The sequence below is a fragment of the Globicephala melas genome, chromosome 4 (genome assembly GCF_963455315.2).
Source record: "Globicephala melas chromosome 4, mGloMel1.2, whole genome shotgun sequence".
Lineage (NCBI taxonomy): Eukaryota > Metazoa > Chordata > Mammalia > Artiodactyla > Delphinidae > Globicephala > Globicephala melas.
In genome coordinates this window covers 95,836,541-95,854,234 of record NC_083317.1, presented here as the reverse complement: position 1 = coordinate 95,854,234, position 17,694 = coordinate 95,836,541, and the positions used below count along the sequence as shown (strand labels likewise).

The following is a 17,694-nucleotide window of genomic DNA, read 5'->3' as shown; positions in this document are numbered from 1 at the left end:
GTGAAATTAATGTGACTTTTTTCCAGCAATAAGGTAAACATCTCATTAAATAGTGTTACATTTTAGTTTAATTTTGAATATATGTTGCCTTATATTTTAAGAGATTACTTTCAATAATTTGACAGTACTTTACAGCAAATATCTTTAAAGAAAATGTTTTAGAAAAAGTGTAAAAGTGATTGTGACAACCATTACTTCAAAGGTGGTGGCAAAAACTTGATTCAGAAAACATTTATTGAATATGTGTGTGTGTTGAGGATAGATACTTTCTATCCTCAAACTCCACAGGGAGACGGACATGTGAAGAACAAATGTGACAGTTGAACCTAAATGCATAGGGGCCTCAGAATACAAGAGAAAGAGGAGCATCCGCATATGCCTGAAATATTTGCAAAGTTTGAACTAACCGTATAACAGAGTAAAAGTTTTTGAAGTGGAGTAGGTGAGGGGAGAACCAGAAAGAAAGAATAATATATAAAAAGGCACAGAGGTATGAAGAACATGGTGTGTGGGGAAGAGCAGTAATTCACTAAATTGAAAGTATGGGGAGGCCTCGTTCTGGCGGTCCCATATTGAACTGGAGTTGGAAGAGGTGAGTCTGGTCTCAAAATGGAGGTAAAACCACCCCCAGGTCACTCCCAGCCTGCTGCCACCAGGAGGAGGGCCATGATCCAAAGGAACCAGCGCTGTTGAGAAAACTGTTTATTGGAGGTCTGAACGTTGAAACTACAGATTATAGTTTAAGAGAACATTTTGAGAAATGGGGCACACTTCCGGATTGTGCAGTGATGAGAGACCGCCAAACAAAACTTCCCAGGACCTCTAGTTTTGTGACCTACTCTAGCGTTGAAGAGGTGGATGCAGCAGTGAGTGCAGGACCACCGAGGTTGATGGGTGTTTGGTGGAACCAAAGAGAGCTGTTTCTAGAGAGGATTCTGTAAAGCCTGCTGCCCTTCCGAAAGTGAAGAAACTTTTTGTTGGTGGTATTAAAGAGGATAGAGAAGAATATGAGAGACTACTTTGAAAAGTATGGCAGGATTGAAACCATAGAAGTTGGTCTTTCAACCATGGAAGACAGGCAGAGTGGAGAAAAGAGGATTTGCTTTTGTAGCTTTTGATGATCATGATACAGTTGATAAAATTGTTGTTCAGAAATACCACACAATTAACGGGCATAACTGTGAAGTGAAAAAGGTGTAACTCATAGTTCTTTCTCTCTAAATAGCTATTAAGTGTCCTAATTTTCTGGGGAAACTATAAAACTGTAGCCTTTGCCTCATTCAAGTAAAGGTTAAACTTTTCATTAAGGTCTGTTGATTCCCATGTGATCCATTTTACACTGGTGAATTCTGATACCAGTCTTTTCTTAATTTTAGGCTTACAGAGCCAGTAGTAATTATTTTTGAGTTCCTTGCAATTATTTTTCAGTTGTAATTTTTCATCTTTATTTTTAGCCATGTAGGCATTGGGGCATGCTTATATGGAGAAGAAATTTTCTCTAGGATCAGTGGAAGACAGGACTATAATTTGATTTCTCTGGTTTATGAGAAACATTGTTCTAGAAGCTAAACATTTAATTGTGGGATTTTATATCAGAGCAAATAAAGATCATACTTCATTTCTTTACACAGATTTATGACAACCATTCTTCTTCTTTGTGTTCAAAACTAGTTTTACTGATTTGTTTTGATGTGCATGTGGAAAAACTGGTTTGCTTAATCTAACTAAACATTTTAGAATGAATAGTGTTTTGTAACAATCATATGCTGGTTCTCATATGCAGTGAGAGTGTGGGGCAGGGCATGATAAATGTGAGTTTTTAGTTCCCTATATAAGAGTGATTGTTTTTCCTTAAAGATGTGCTTTAAAAATATTACATCTAATATTGAGTATTTTCTAAATTTCTAATTCTATAAATTCTAATTTATTCAGGGTCTGAATACCCGGTTTAAATTTAACTGTGTCACTTCTCTTTTACTAGACACTAGTAATTTCTGTCACTAGCCTTTGGGTATTTTGTTTCTTGTTAAAGTTTTTATTGAGAATAATGCATGCTTTTTAACAAAAATATTGATTTTTTTGAAGGAAAAAGTGTCTCTGGAGATCTTCAGACCCCCAGAAATAGCTGCTATGAACGAATTTATGGTATCTCTTTCTGTGAATATACAACTAGAAGGGATAGGGTAACAATTTTTTTCTGTCTTACAAATAGACTAATATTATGCAAGCTATTATTTAACCTGTTTTTTCCCTTACCATCTTGTAGATAGCTTGTCATATCCGTGGGTTTTTTTTTTTTGGCCACGCCATGTGGCTTGTGGGATCTTAGTTCCCCGACCAGGGATTGAACCCAGGCCCTCAGCAGTGAGAGCGCGGAGTCCTAACCACTGGACCACCAGGATATTCCCCATATCAGTGCATGTAGATTTATTTCATTCCTCTTAAAGGCTATGTAATATTATATAACAATGTTGTACCATAACTTATTTAATTAATCCCCTTTTGATAGATATTTGGATAGTTTGCAGTTTGTCAAAAATACTGGTGCAGGGAATATCTTTGTGCATGTATTTTGGGGACACTTGTACTATATTATTTGTAAATTCCCTGCAGTGGAATGTGTCCTTGATGATAGGTGGTACCAAATTGACCTCCAAAAATATTGTACCCCTTGTTATACTTTTACCAATAGCATTTGTGAATTCCTTTTTTTTTACACCCTGTAAAGGACTATGTGAGGGAAACAGTTGAAAATGTAGGTGACTTGCAGAGTGGGAGAGGGTATTATTTGGATATAGTACTTTAATTCATGTCCTGTTGACTCTAGTAGGTGAGTTACATGGAAATTTCAAATGAGTATAAACTTTCTTTGACGTAAAGAGCATGGAGTGTTTCTGGATTCTGGGAGGTTAAGCTTCTTCCTGACTTGCATTATAAATCTGATTTGATCATGGGGGGAAACATAGAGTGCCAAGATGCAACAAAACCATACTTAGGATGGCAAGAAACATATTTCTCTGATGTGATGTTTTCCAAACATCTTCAGTCTGGTGTAATTTTAGCTGGTATGTTAAGAACTAAAATAGTAAATCATTCTTCATACTTTTTTTTAATCCCCAGCACTATGCACTGATAGCGGTAATCGTGTCAGAAAAAACAGTGAGTGAAAACTTTTGGACTGAATGTATATTCAGTGTAACTTCAGTTATTTAGATAGCAATGTTGTGGCTCCAAACCTGAAAATTCAAAAATGAAAATCAATAAGAAAGAAAATCCGAGTACCTCTGAGCAGATCTTGTTTTGTAACTGGTATTTTCCTTCTGCTTGGAGAACTTCCTTTAACATTTCTGTAGTGGAGGTTTGCTGGTAATGAATTCTTTTAGCTTTTCCGTATCTTTACTTCTCCTCTAAAAATAGCTTTACTGAGGTATAATTAACATACAATAAACTGTGCATATTGTAAGTATACTATTTGATGAAGTTTGACACCCAGGAAACCATCACCACAAGCAAGGTAGAGAACATACCTATTACCCCTTAATGTTTCCGTCTGCTTTGCAATTCCTCACTCCTGCTCCTCTATTCCAGGCAACTACTGATCTGCTTTCTGTCCCTATGGGTTAGTTTGCATTTTTGGTCTGGCTTCTTTCACTCAGCATAATTATTGATACATGTTTTGTGTGTATCAGTAGTTCTTTTTTTTTTTTTTTTTTTTTGCTGAGTGGTATTCCATCATGTGGATGTACCACAATTTGTTTATCTGTTCATCTGTTGATGGACATTGAGTTTGTTTCTAGTTTGGGGCTATTATAAATAAAGGTGCTGTGGCAATCACATACAAGTCTTTGTATCAATATATATTTCCTTTTGTCTTGGGTAAATACTTAGAGGTGGAATGGCTGGATCATATGGTAGGTATATATGCTTTTTTTTTTTAGTGAAACAGGAAAAGGAAAATTTGAGGAGATGAGATGGGGTACTGCACTCCAGGCATGTCCTCAGGCAGATGGTTTTTAGAAAGGAGTTTATATGGAAGTTGAGGAAATGGATACCTTTAAAAAACTATGCCTGGTAGTCCCTGGAAAGTCTTCCTGTACTCCCAGGGGGTAGAGGACCCCTCGAGAAGATAGCTAACTTTAAGAAGTCCCCAAGCACTTCTCTTAGCTCTGGCCTCTGCCCCAGCACCATGCCCCAGACATTCTACCTAGTAAGTTCTGGCTGCTACCATTTATATATCAGGCTGTGGTGATGCCTGAAAGGCAAAAGGATCAGACTGGGGCCCACCTGGGAGAAACGCCTTGCAGTGGTGAGGTGGGGATTTGTTGAGAGGTGAAGCAAGAGAGACCATAGGAGTCCAGCAGGGCACCAGGGCTCTCAGACATGCTGTCAAACATGCTCTGGTCTCTGCGAAGTTCTGTCCTTCTTGTTGGCAACCCCGTCTCCAATTGCATTGTCTTCCTTCCCTCTGTAAGAGCCAACTACTACCATAGAATAAGTTTATAGTCTAAACTGTCTTCGCACTCCTATCCCTCAACCCCTAAGCAACCACTAATCTGTCACTTTTTATATGTATACATGACAAAGTATAGTGTTTTTATGTGCTTTTATTTATTTTATTTTAGTTTTTTGGCCATGCTATGTGGGTTGAGGGATTTTAGTTCCCTGACCAGGGATTGAACCCTGGGCCCACTGCAGTGAAAGCACTGAGTCCTAACCACTGGACTGCTAGGGAATTCCCTTTATGTGCTTTTAAATTTATATCAGTGGCATTATTCAGCACATATTTTGAAACTTCCCATTTCTTTCTTTTTTTTTTTTTTACTGGGCCTTATGTAGATGGAGAACTAGTATATTCCTTTTTTAAAATTCTTTTTTAAAAAAATTGTCATAAACCATACATAACACAAAATTTTACCATTTTAACCTTTTTTTTAAAAAAATTATTTATTTATTTGCTGTGTGCAGTCTTAGTTGCAGCAGGCAGGCTCCATAGTTGTGGCTCATGGGCTCCTTAGTTATGGCTTGCGGGCTGCTTAGTTGTGGCACGTGGGCTTCTTAGTTGCAGCATGCGAACTCTTAGTTGTGGCATGCATGCGGGATCTGGTTCCCCAACAAGGGATCGAACCCAGGCCCCCTGCATTGGGAGTGCAGAATCTTATCCACTGCGCCACCAGGGAAGTCCCCATTTTAACCTTTTTAAAGTGTACAATTCAGTGACATTTAAGCACATTCAGAATGTCATGCAACCATCCTCACTACCCATTTCCAGAACTTTTTATCATCTCAAACAAAAACTCTATACCCATCAAACAATAACTCCCCTCCTCCAGCTTCTCCAGCTCCATTCCCACTCCTCCAGCTCCTGGTAACCTCACTTACACTTTCTCTCTCTATGAATTTGCCTTTCTGTCTCTCTGAATTTGTCTATGAATTTGCCTCTAGGTCACCTTTGTTTTTTTGCTTTTTTTTTTTTGGTTTGTTTTTGGTTTTGGTTTTTTTTGGCCACACCGCACGGCTTGTGGGATGTTAGTTCCCCAACCAGGGATTGAAATCAGGCCCAGGGCAATGAGAGCATGGAGTCCTAACCACTGGACTGCCAGGGAATTCCTGAGGTCATCTTTGTTTTTGAAAGATAATTTTGCTGGGTAAATAATTATAGGTTGATAATTTTTTTTCATTCAGTACACTGTTTTGTACTGCATTGTTTCTGATGCAGAATCTGCTGTCATCTTTTCCTTTGTTTCTCTTATGTAATGTGTCTCTTTGGCTGCTTTTAAGATTTTTCTCTTTATCACTGGATAAAGCAATTTGATAATGATGGACCTTAGTTCAGTTTTCTTCATGTTTCTTGTCTTGAGATTTGTTGGTCTACTTGGATCCGTGGGTTTATAGTTTTCATCAAATTTGGAAAAATTTTGGCCATTATCTCTTCAAATATTGTTTTCTGTCACCAGATTCCTCTTTCAGGGATTCCAGTTACATGTATATTAGGCTTCTCAAACTTGTCATAAAGTTCACTAACTCTCTGTTCTTTTATTTTTTTCCTTTTTCAGTCTTTTCCTCTGCATTTCATTTTGTATAGTTTTATAGCTATGTTTTCAAGTTCACTAATCTTTTCTCCTGCAATGTCTAATCTGCCATGAATTCCCTCTAGAGCATTTTTCACTTCAGAAATTGTAGCAGCATTTCTAGACATTAAATCTGGGTCTTTTAAAATATCTTCCCTGTTTACTTAACATGCTCAATACCCATAGCTTCTGCACATATTGGATATAATTATAACTCTTTTAATGTCCATGTTTACAAGTTCTTATATTGGTGTCAGTTTGGGGTCAATTTCAATTGATTGATCTTTCTCCTGTTATGGGTCATCTTTTCCTGCTTCTTCACGTGCCTGCTTAGAGTTGATTGGATTCTGGACATTTTGACGTTTGCCTTATTGGATGTTGAATATATTTGTATTTGTGTAGATATTTTTGAGCTTTGTTCTGGGATGCTCAAAAATAGTAACTTAAATAACCATTTAAGTTACTTGGAAACAGTTGATCCTTCATTGCTTGATTTCCAATATCTTGAACCATTTTTTTTTCATTTATTTTGTCCAGTTTTTCTGTTGTTTTAGGAGGAGGGTTAAATCCAGTTTCTGTTAGTTTATCTTCTCCAAAAGTGGAAGTTGAGAATGAGCAGCTTGATAGGATAGCACATGCTTCTGTAACCACTGATTTCCACCTCCCAGAAAAAAGGAAGCAAGAAGCCAGAAATCTATTACTATCTGTTATGGGGCCTAATATTGAAAGGATGACCACCTAAATACTATATTATTCTTGGAAAATTTTTGCAAATCTGCATTTTAAGCAATGCAACCCTTTAGGGAGTGCTGTGACTTTCAGAAGTGGCATACAGTGTCTTGAACCCAGTATTCAGAGGCAGGGTGGCAGTAGGAAGGTCTTGGTGGGAGCAGAGAGTGAATCTATAAATCTGTGGCAGGCTCAAAGATCAGGAAGATCTATCATCTATCTATCATCTATCAGGCAAATATTAAACATTGACAACTTTGGTTTCAGGCTGTGTTGATTCTTTCAAATGTGGGGCAGTGAATTCAGCCATATGCTAAAGTACCTAATATAACTAGTGTTACATATGTGTGTCATGTTCAGCACCTTGTGAAGTTATCTCATAAATAATTGGATCTTGCATATTTACCAAATGCCTTGAGGTCCACCGCTCTAATTTCTTTGTTTTTATAGGTGAAAAGAAAATGTAAATGCATTGAAAAAAGAGCAGGCCTGCTGGTTAATATACAGATTTCATTACCTTTAAATTCGTTGAACTGAGCAGATCTCACTCTGGGTGTATGCCTTTTTTAGGATATGAATTTGGACTTTAGTAATTGAGTGGGCTTTGAAACATAGCTTTCTGTCTCATTTTTGTTTCATGATGACTCTACATGGAATGTTCTGCTTCTGAGTTATGTGTCCTGCTTTATCAGGCATTAAGCAGTTGGCCTGAAAAGGTAACACCTGAACCAAAGACATTCAGTCCAATGAAAACAAAACAGATGTGAGTATACGCAATGTCAGTGATTAACTTTACTTTCACACTTCCTTGTAGTTTTTCAAAAGCATCAATCTCTAGGGTACATACTGAAAGCAGATACTTGACCTAACTTAGGTTTCAACCAAGAGCAAGCAGATGCTGGCCTGGCAAAAGGACAATATCTAGCAAAAGAGAAAAATTGATTTTTAAAAATATGGTTATTACAATACTTTTAACACTGGTTAATTCCACTCATGGCTTTCAATCAAAGTGCAATATTAAAAACCACACCTGTAATGAACTAAGCATACTGTGAGTCACTTTAAATATATGATCTTTAGCTTTGCCATTCTCTTTGCAATGTAGGAAATACAGCCCTTGTTTTAACATAGGAGAAAATTGTGATGGGATCTGGAGCCTGGGAGAGAACCTGTATGTAAAGTACCGCAGGACACCTCTTTGGGCGATTTTTGATGCTCCTTTTTAAAGTCCTGACTCAGGCATTTCCTAAGAATGTAATTTATTTTATATGACATTTATCTAGGTGATATACAGCTTGTAATGTCTGGCTGTTTTTCCCTTTGCTCCAGGAGCATGTACTATCTAATTAGGTTGATATGAGTTGAGAATACAACATTTTTCTCCAGCACACAACTCCTTAAAGGCTTTTCTAGACCTTTGATATCTTGTATATGCCAGTTAAGAATTTAATATTAAGTCAATTTTTTTTTTTTTTTTGCGGTACGCGGGCCTCTCACTGTTGTGGCCTCTCCTGTTGCGGAGCACAGGCTCCGGACGCGCAGGCCCAGCGGCCATGGCCCACGGGCCCAGCCGCTCCGCGGCATGTGGTATCCTCCCGGGCCCGGACATGAACCCGCGTCCCCTGCATCAGCAGGCAGACTCCCAACCACTGCGCCAGCAGGGAAGCCCTAAGTCAATTTTTAAAGTTATAAAGAAAACTTCAAAAACTGCATCCATAATCCTATCATGCTGATGCAGAATTGTGTTTATTTTTCATAGAGACTTGTAATCTTTTTAATGATCTTTTCTTAATTTAGTTGTTCATTTTATATGTACTTTGAATGTTTCCTTTGTGTTGTTTTGTGTTTATTTCTGAAGTTCCTTTTTCGTTTTCCTGTTTTATTTATTTATTTATTTAGGCTGTGCCGGGTCTTAGTTGCGGCATGAGGGATCTTTAGTTGTGGCATGTAGACTTTTTTTTCTTAAAGATTTATTTATTATTTATTTTTGGCTGCGTCAGGTCTTAGTTGCGGCATACGGGATCTTCCGTTGTGGTGCACAGGCTCTTCATGGTGGTACATGGGCTTCTCTCTAGTTGTGGCATGCAGGTTTTCTCTCTCTAGTTGTGGCGCATGAGCTCCAGGGTGCATGGGCTCTGTAGTTTGTGGCACACGGGCTCTAGTTGAGGCGTGCGAGCTCAGTAGTTGTGGCATGCAGGCTCAGTTGCCCCGCGGCATGTGGGATCTTAGTTCCCTGACCAGGGATCGAACCTGCGTCCCCTGCATTGTAAGGCAGATTCTTTACCAGTGGGCCACCAGGGAAGTCCCATGCGGACTTCTTAGTTGTGGCGTGTGGACTTCTTAGTTGCAGCATGTGGACTCTTAGTTGTGGCATGTGGACTTCTTAGTTGCAGCATGTGGACTCTTAGTTGTGGCATGTGGGCTTCTTAGTTGCGGCATGCATGCGGGATCTAGCTCCCTGACCAGGAATTGAACCCGGACCCCCTGCATTGGGAGTACTGAGTCTTACCACTGGACCACAAGGAAAGTCCCTGAAGTTCCTTTTTGTTAAGATACTCCCAGTCCTTTACAGATAGCATTTACTCAATTTTTGTCTCATCTCTTCTTTTTTCTGCAAATAAGGAAATCAGGGACCATCTTAAAGAAGTGGTTTACGTGAGGTTGCTCAGAAAGTGAGGTGGTTAAGGTTTGGGATTTTTTAATTCATACTACTGCAGTAAAATCATCCTAACTGCAGAAGCCACTTGAACTGTGGAAGGCATAATTGCTGGGTGTTGAATTTGGTTCAATCTTGTAAGTTTTTTTGGAAATTTTTGTAGAAATAGGCCATTAGGACATTGCAAGCAGCTAGTGAGTCTAGAGAAAATTGGATTTAGTGTTTAAATTTTTTAAAAATCAAGATGCTTATAAGGCATTCATTGGTATCATTCATGTGTGAGAGATATATATATAGAGAGAGAGAGAGAAAGAGAGAGAGAGAGAAAGAATGATATAATATTTCTCATTGTTTAGAAAACAATCTGAGGTGAGCTTAAATGTATTTGCCAGCATGGACTCAGGTCCCTCACCTGGAAAATTAGAAATGAAGCATTCATTATATTTCAGATTCATTCTGTTCCTAGAATTCTTTGACTGTTTCATTCTTTGGAATTAATTTAGTCAACTGGCTTGTTTTTCTTTTTTTTTAAGCTGGCTTATTTTTCTAATTGGAAGAGTAATTTGCACACTTATTGAAATGTGAAATTTTCATTATTCTTTTTTATGTTGCTTTTCTGTTTTTAAACTTTGGCCTGCACTTAAATATACTTCTATAGAAGCGAAAGTTATTTTTTAAAACCTACGTCAAAAAATAGAGCGTGGGCTTCCCTGGTGGCGTAGTGGTTGAGAGTCCGCCTGCCAATGCAGGGGACACAGGTTCGTGCCCTGGTCCGGGAAGATCCCACATGCTGTGGAGCGGCTAGGCCCGTGAACCATGGCCGCTGAGCCTGCACGTCTGGAGCCTGTGCTCTGCAATGGAAGAGGCCTCAACAGTGAGAGGCCCGCGTACCGCCAAAAAAATAGAGTGTAATTATGTGACTTACACTTTCATGTGTGTGGCAAATTGGGAGAAATTTGCATAAGTGAGAAAGTGAGTCTGTATAAAAGAATTGCTTTATTTCTTTGAGGCAAGTTAAGACAGACTTTGCTTTTGGACTGGAATATTACTTTGTTATCGAACTCACTTTTATAAAAATGCTGCACTAAATATTTTTAAATAGCTTTATTGAGATATAATTTATCATTTAAAGTGTACAATTCAGTGGTTTTTAGTATATTTGTGCAGAGAGTGTGCAGCCGTCACCACAATCAATTTTACAACATTTTCATTGCTCAAAAAAGAAACCCCATGCTCATTAGCAGTTACTCTCTCTTTCCCCCAAGTTCCTTCCCCCACTGTCCCCAGACCTAAGTAACCACGTATCTAGCTCTTGTTTCTATAGATTTACCTAATCTAGACATGATATATAAAGTATTAATACTTAATCCTTTTTTAATGGTTAATAGTCCGTTGTATTCATACCACATTTTATTTATCCATTCATCAATTGATAGATATTTCGGTTATTTCCACTTTGTGACTATTATGAGTAATGTTTCTATGAACATTTCGTTACAACTTTTTGTGTGGACATATGTTTTCATATCTCTTGGATATATATCTAGGAGTGGAATTGCTGGGTCATATGGTAACAAATGTTCAACTTTTTGAGGAACTACCAGACTGTTTTTCAAAGCAGCAACACCATTTTACATTCCCACTAGCAGTGTATGAGGATTCCAGTTTCTCTGCATCCTCACCAACACCTGTTATTATCAGTGTACTGAGTATTGATCTAAAAATGGTATATCTGGGACTTCCCCGGTGGCACAGTGGATAAGACTCTGTGTTCCCAATGCAGGGGGCCTGGGTTCTTTCCCTGGTCAGAGAACTAGATCCCACATGCATGCCTCAACTAAGAGTTCGCGTGCCGCAACTAAGAGTTCGCATGCTGCAACTAAGGAGCCCATATGCCACAACTAAGGAGCCCTGGAGCCGCAACTAAGGAGCCTGCCTGCCACAACTAAGACCCAGTGCAACCAAATAAATATTAAATAAATAAATAAATAAAAATGCTCTATCTATGCAATCTGGTTGAATCATGTTGACCTATTTTTCAACTAGTCTCTTAAGATATCAACAACACTAAGACAAATATAAAGTCAGTATATGAGAGAACAAATAGCTTTCCTTTATAAAGGTAATACTCAGTCAGAAAGTATATTGGAAGAAAAGATTTCATCCATGTAATAACATAATTTTTTTTTAATCTAGGAATAAACTTTAAAGAAATGCATAGAAACCACAAAACTTAAAAAAAACCCCACATAAGTATACATATAGCTGATTCACTTTGTTGTACAGCAGAAACTAACACAATGTTGTAAAGCAATTATAATCCAATAAAGATGTTTAAAAAACCAAAAAAACAATTGGGTGCCATAAATAAAACCTGAATAATGGGTTAGGGAGAGGGAACATAGAAAAAGTAAACTCCCTATAGATCAATCTGTAAAGAGCACAGTTCCCCCCCCAAATTCTAATAGGATCTTTTAGAAACTGGCAATTTCATCTGGAAAAATAAATGCTCAAGAGTAAATGGGGGGACTTCCCTGGTGGTGCAGTGGTTAAAGAGTCCACCTACCAATGCAGGGGACTCGGGTTCAATCCCTGGTCCGGGAAGATCCCACATGTCGCGGAGCAACTAAGCAATCTGCCACAACTACTGAGCCTGCGCTGTACAGCCCGCGACCCACAACTACTGAGCCTGCATGCCACAACTACTGAAGCCCGCACGCCTAGAGCCCGTGATCCGCAACAAGAGAAGCCACCACAATGAGAAGCCCACACACCGCAACAAAGAGTAGCCCCCGCTCGCTGCAACTAGTGAAAGCCTGCACAGCAACGAAGACCCAATGCAGCCAAAAATAAATAAATAAATTTTTAAAAAAGAATAAATGGGAAAATTCTGAAAAAGGAAATGTAAAGACGGAAGACTTTTCCTAATTCTTTATATTGAAAAACATCATAATCACAGATATAGAAGTAATAACAACTGAGAAAAAAATATTTGCAACATTTACAAAGGATTGCTTATCTCTAATATAAGATAATTAAGTCAAAAAGAAATAGATGAAGCATCTACTGAAAAAGGTGCAAATAGCTAATTCATAAATGACAAAAAAAGCTCAAGGATCACTAATAAAGAAACAAAGATTTTAAAATAAGACATCAGTTTTCATCTATCAGATTAGAAAATAGTTAAAATTTAATCATTACCTGTAAGGGTTAGGAAAAACACACTTGGTTGAGTGTATATGGCATAACCTTTTTGGAGTTACTATCATTCCAAATTTTGAAATAATTGTCAAAATTTTAAATGGGCATACTTTGAGCCAATCATTTCTATTTCTAGGAAAGTATCATGAGAAATTACTCAAGCACAAATATTTCAGTTCAAGAATATTTACTATATTATTCACTAATAAATAAGGACTGAATACTGATACATGCTACAACTTAGATGAACTTGAAAACACTCTAAGCAAAAAAAATCTAGACATAAAAGACCACATATTGTGTGATTCCATTTATATGAAATGTCCAGAAAAGGCAAATCTGTAGAGACTGAAAATAATCAGTGGTTGCCTAGGTCTGACAGTGGAAGGAGAGGTTGGGGGGAAATGGGGAGTGACTGCTAATTGGAAGGGTTTTTTTTGAGGAGGGGTTATGAAAATGTTCTAAAATTGATTATGGTGGTAGTTGCACAGCTCTGTGAATATACTAACGACCACTGAACTGTACACTTCAAATGGGTAAATTGAATGCTGTGTGAATTGTATCTCAATAAAGCTGTTATTAAAAATGAGTAGATTATATCTAGCATTTTTTAAAAAATGTGAAACATTACCCCCTCAGGTAAAGCTTTTCAGAAGAGGTGGCATTTGTCCTGGGTCTTGTAAGATACACAGAATTTCAAGATTCACCTTGAAAGGTGGCAGGAAGGTGTTTGTAACATAACAAATCACCTCAAAGCCTAGTGGCTTTAAAAAACCCACCCTTTTACTTTATAGTTTTTTACACTTCTGTGAGTTGATTGGCTCTGCTGGTCTCACTTGAGGTCTCTCATGCAGTAGCAATTGGATGACATCCGGGTCTGGAGTCACGTGGAGGCTCACCTGGGATGCTAGCATAGTAGGTTCTCTTTCTCTCTCTCTGTAGTCTCAGGGCTTCTACTCTCAGAGGCAGCTGAACTTCTTACATGGTGACTTAGGGCTCCCAAAAGCAAAAGATGCCAGATGTTTATAAGGTGGAAGCCTAGAACTGGCACAGCGCCACTCTGTGGCTTTTTCTTAGTTAATATAGTGCTAGAGCCAGTCCAACCATCCGCACCATCCATCTCCAGAACTTTCTCATCTTCCCAACTGAAACTCTTTACCCATTAATTTTACCCTATAAAGTTATTCTTTACCCAATAAATCCTCATTCTCCTCTCTCCTCCAGCAAATGGCAACCACCATTCTACCTTGTTTCTGCGAATTTTACTACTCTAGGTACCTTACTGAAGTAGAATCATACAATATTTGTCCTTTAGTAACTGACTTGTTTCACTTACCATAGTGTCTTCAAGGTTCATTCATGTTGTAGCATGTGTCAAAATTTGCTTCCTCTTTTTTTTTCTATTTTATATATACTAGTGTGTATCTGTGAATCCCACACTCCTAATGTATCCCTCACCCATCCCTTACCCTTTGGTAACCATAAGATTGTTTTCTTTTTTTTTTTTTTGGCTTCGTTGGGTGTTCATTGCCACGAGCACTTTCCTTAGTTGTGGCGAGCGGGGGCTGCTCATCGTTGCCGTGTGGGGGCTTCTCATTTTGGTGGCTTCTCGTTGCAGAACATGGGCTCCAGGCATGCGGGCTTCAGTAGTTGTGGCGCACAGGCTTGGTTGCTCTGCGGCATGTGGCATCCTCCCGGACCAGGGGTCGAACCCGTGTCCCCTGCATTGGCAGGTGGATTCTTAACCACTGCGCCACCAGGAAAGCCCCGTAAGATTGTTTTCTATGTCTGTGAGTCTGTCTCTGTTTTGTAAATAAATTCATTTGTATCATTTTTTTAGATTCCATAAATAAGTGATATCATATATTTGTCTTTCTCTGTCTGACTTCACTTAGTGTGATAACCTCTACGTCCATCTATGTTGCTGCAAATGACATTATTTCATTCTTTTTTGTGGCTGAGTAATATTCCTTTGTATATACATATACCACATCTTCTTTATCCATTCTTCTGTTGATGGGCACATAGGTTGCTTCCATATCTTGGCTGTTGTGAATAGTGCTGCAGTGAGCACTGGGGTGCATACATCTTTTTGAATTAGAGTTTTCATCTTTTCTAGATATATGCCCAAGAGTGGGATTGCTAGATCATATGATGACGCTATTTTTAGTTTTTTGAGGAACCTCCATACTGTTTTCCATAGTGGCTGCACCAATTTACATTCCTACCAACAGTGTAGGAGGGTTCCCCTTTCTCCACACCCTCTCCAACATTTATTGTTTGTAGACTTTTTGATGATGGCCATTTTGACTAGTGTGAGGTGATACCTCATTGTAGTTTTGATCTGCACTTCCCTGATAATTAGCAATGCTGAGCATCTTTTCATGTGCCTGTTGGCCAACAGTATGTCTTCTTTGGAGAAACATCTGTTTAGGTCTTCTTCCCACTTTTTTTTTTTTTTTTTTTGCGGTACGTGGGTCTCTCACTGCTGTGGCCCCTCCCGTTGCGGAGCACAGTCTCCGGACGCTCAGGCCCAGCAGCCATGGCTCACGGGCTCAGCCGCTCCGCAGCATGTGGGATCCTCCCGGACCAGGGCACGAACCCGTGTCCCCTGCATCGGCAGGCGGGCTCTCAACCACTGTGCCACCAGGGAAGCCCCCCACTTTTTTTTAATGTATAAATTTATTTACTTTTGGCTGCGTTGGGTCTTCATTGCTGCGTGCAGGCTTTCTCTAGTTGCAGCGAGTGGAGCCTACTTTTTGTGGTGCATGGGCTTCTTATTGGGGTGGCTTCTCTTGTTGTGGAGTGTGGACTCTAGGCGTGTGGGCTTCAGTAGGTGTGGCACGTGGGCTCAGTAGTTGTGGCCCATGGGGTCTAGAGAGCTGGCTCAGTAGTTGTGGCACACGGGCTTAGTTGCTCCGCCGCATGTGGGATCTTCCCAGACCAGGGCTCAAACCTGTGTCCCCTGCATTGGCAGGCGGATTCTTAACACTGCCACCAGGGAAGTCCCTTCTGCCCATTTTTTTATTGGGTTATTTGTTATTTTGATATTGAGTTGTATGAGCTGTTTATATACAACTTCCTTTTTAAGACTAAATAATACTTCTTTTGTATGTACAGTCATCCCTTGGTGTCCACAGTAGATTGGTACTAGAGCCTTCCAGGGATACCAAAATTTGGTTATGCTCAAATCCCTTAAATAAAATGGTGTAGTATTTGCATGTAACCTACGCATATTCTTCCATATCCTTTAAATCATCTATAGATTACCTATAATACCTAATACATTGTAAATGCTATGCAAATAGTTGCCAGTGCATGGCAAATTCTAGTTTTAGTTTTTTATGAACTTTCTGGAATTTTTTTTTCAAATATTTTTGATCCGAGGTTGATTGAATCCACAGATTCAGAACCTATAGATATGGAAGGCCAACTGTATATACCATGTTTTGTTTATCCATTCATCTGTTGTTGGACACTTGGGTTGCTTCTACCTTTTGGCTGTTGTGAATAGTGCTGCTGTGAACATGGGTGTACAAATATCTGTTGGAGTCTCTGCTTTTAGTTCTTTGGAAGTATACCCAGAAATGGAATTGCTGGATAATAGGTAATTATATGTTTTATTTTTTGAGGTCGCTGCATCATTGTACATTCCCACCATCAATGCACAAGGGTTCCAGTTTCTCCACATCCTTGCCAACACTTGTTATTGTCTGTGAATGTTTGTGTGTGTTTTACAAAACCTTATGGGTTTGAAGTGGTATCTCATTGATTTGCATTTTCCTGATGATTAGTGGTGTTGAACCTCTTTTCATGTGCTTGTTGGCTATTTGTATATCTTCTTTGGAGAAATATCCTTTGCTCATTTATTTATTTTCGTCGTTGTAGAGTTGTAGGAATTCTTTACATATTTCGAGTGTTAATCCCTTATCAGATGTATCATTTGCAAATATTTCCTCCAATAGGTTGTCTTTTCACTGTGCTGATAGTGTCCTTTTACACACAAAAGGTTTTTTTTTTTTTTTTTTTTTGTGGTACGCGGGCCTCTCAGTGTTGTGGCCTCTCCCGTTGAGGAGCACAGGCTCTGGACGCGCAGGCTCAGCGACCATGGCTCACGGGCCCAGCCGTTCCGCAGCATGTGGGATCTTCTTGGACCGGGGCACGAACCCGTGTCCCCTGCATCGGCAGGTGGACTCTAAGCCACTACTCCACCAGGGAAGCCCCACACAAAAGTTTTTAATTTTGTTGTAGACCAATGTATTATTTTTTTTCTTACATGTGCTTTTGGTGTCACATCCAAGAAATTGTTGCCAAACCCAATGTCGTGAAGCTTTCTCCCTGTGTTTTCCCCCAAGAGTTTTGTAGTTTTAGCTGTTGCATTTTAGGTCTGTGATCCATTTTGATTTCATTTTTATTTATTATATAAGATAAAGGTTCAACTTTATTCTTTTGTATATGGTTATGTTTGGATATTTTATAGTGATTTTTGTTAGTTTATATAGGTTTATAATGGTATTATGATTATGTTAAGGAATTTTTATCTAGCGTTGTAGGGATTTGCTCAGAATGACATGGTGGAGGAGGGTAAGTGAGTGAGTCCGCAGGTGAAACAGGATTTTGTAATATGTTTGAAAATTTCCAAAATAAAAAGTTAAAAGAAGAGTTGGGGACTTCCCTGGCGGCACAGTGGATAAGCTTCCGCCTGCTAATGCAGGGGCCACAAGTTCGATCCCTGGTCCAGGAGATCCCACATGCTGCAGAGCAACTAAGCCTATGCTCCACAACTACTGAGCCTACACACTCTAGAGCCCGCGTGCCATAACTACTGAGCCCGCGCTCCACGACTACTGAAGCCTGTGCGCCTAGAGCCCATGCTCCGCAACAAGAGAAGCCACCGCAAGCAAAAGCCCATACACCACAACGAAGAGAAGTCCCTGCTTATCGCAACTAGAGAAAGAAAGCCCGCGCAGCAACTGAAGACCCAACGCAGCCAAAAATAAATAAAATGAAAAAAAAAAGAGTTGGTAGACCAGGAGAATG

General features: G+C 39.2%; 1 protein-coding gene across 2 annotated transcripts in view; it reads left to right on the top strand.

Annotated features, from left to right (window-relative positions):
• PRKCI (protein kinase C iota) overlaps window positions 1–17,694 on the top strand; it is a 79,754-nt gene that overhangs the window by 18,150 nt on the left and 43,910 nt on the right. The window contains exon 3 of one of the 2 annotated variants that reach the window (XM_060298425.1): window positions 14,273–14,423. The exons of the other annotated variant lie outside the window; for it this stretch is intronic. Coding sequence (XP_060154408.1) covers window positions 14,273–14,423 — 151 coding nt within the window. The remainder of the gene's footprint in view (window positions 1–14,272; window positions 14,424–17,694) is intronic. 2 annotated transcript variants of the gene reach the window in all.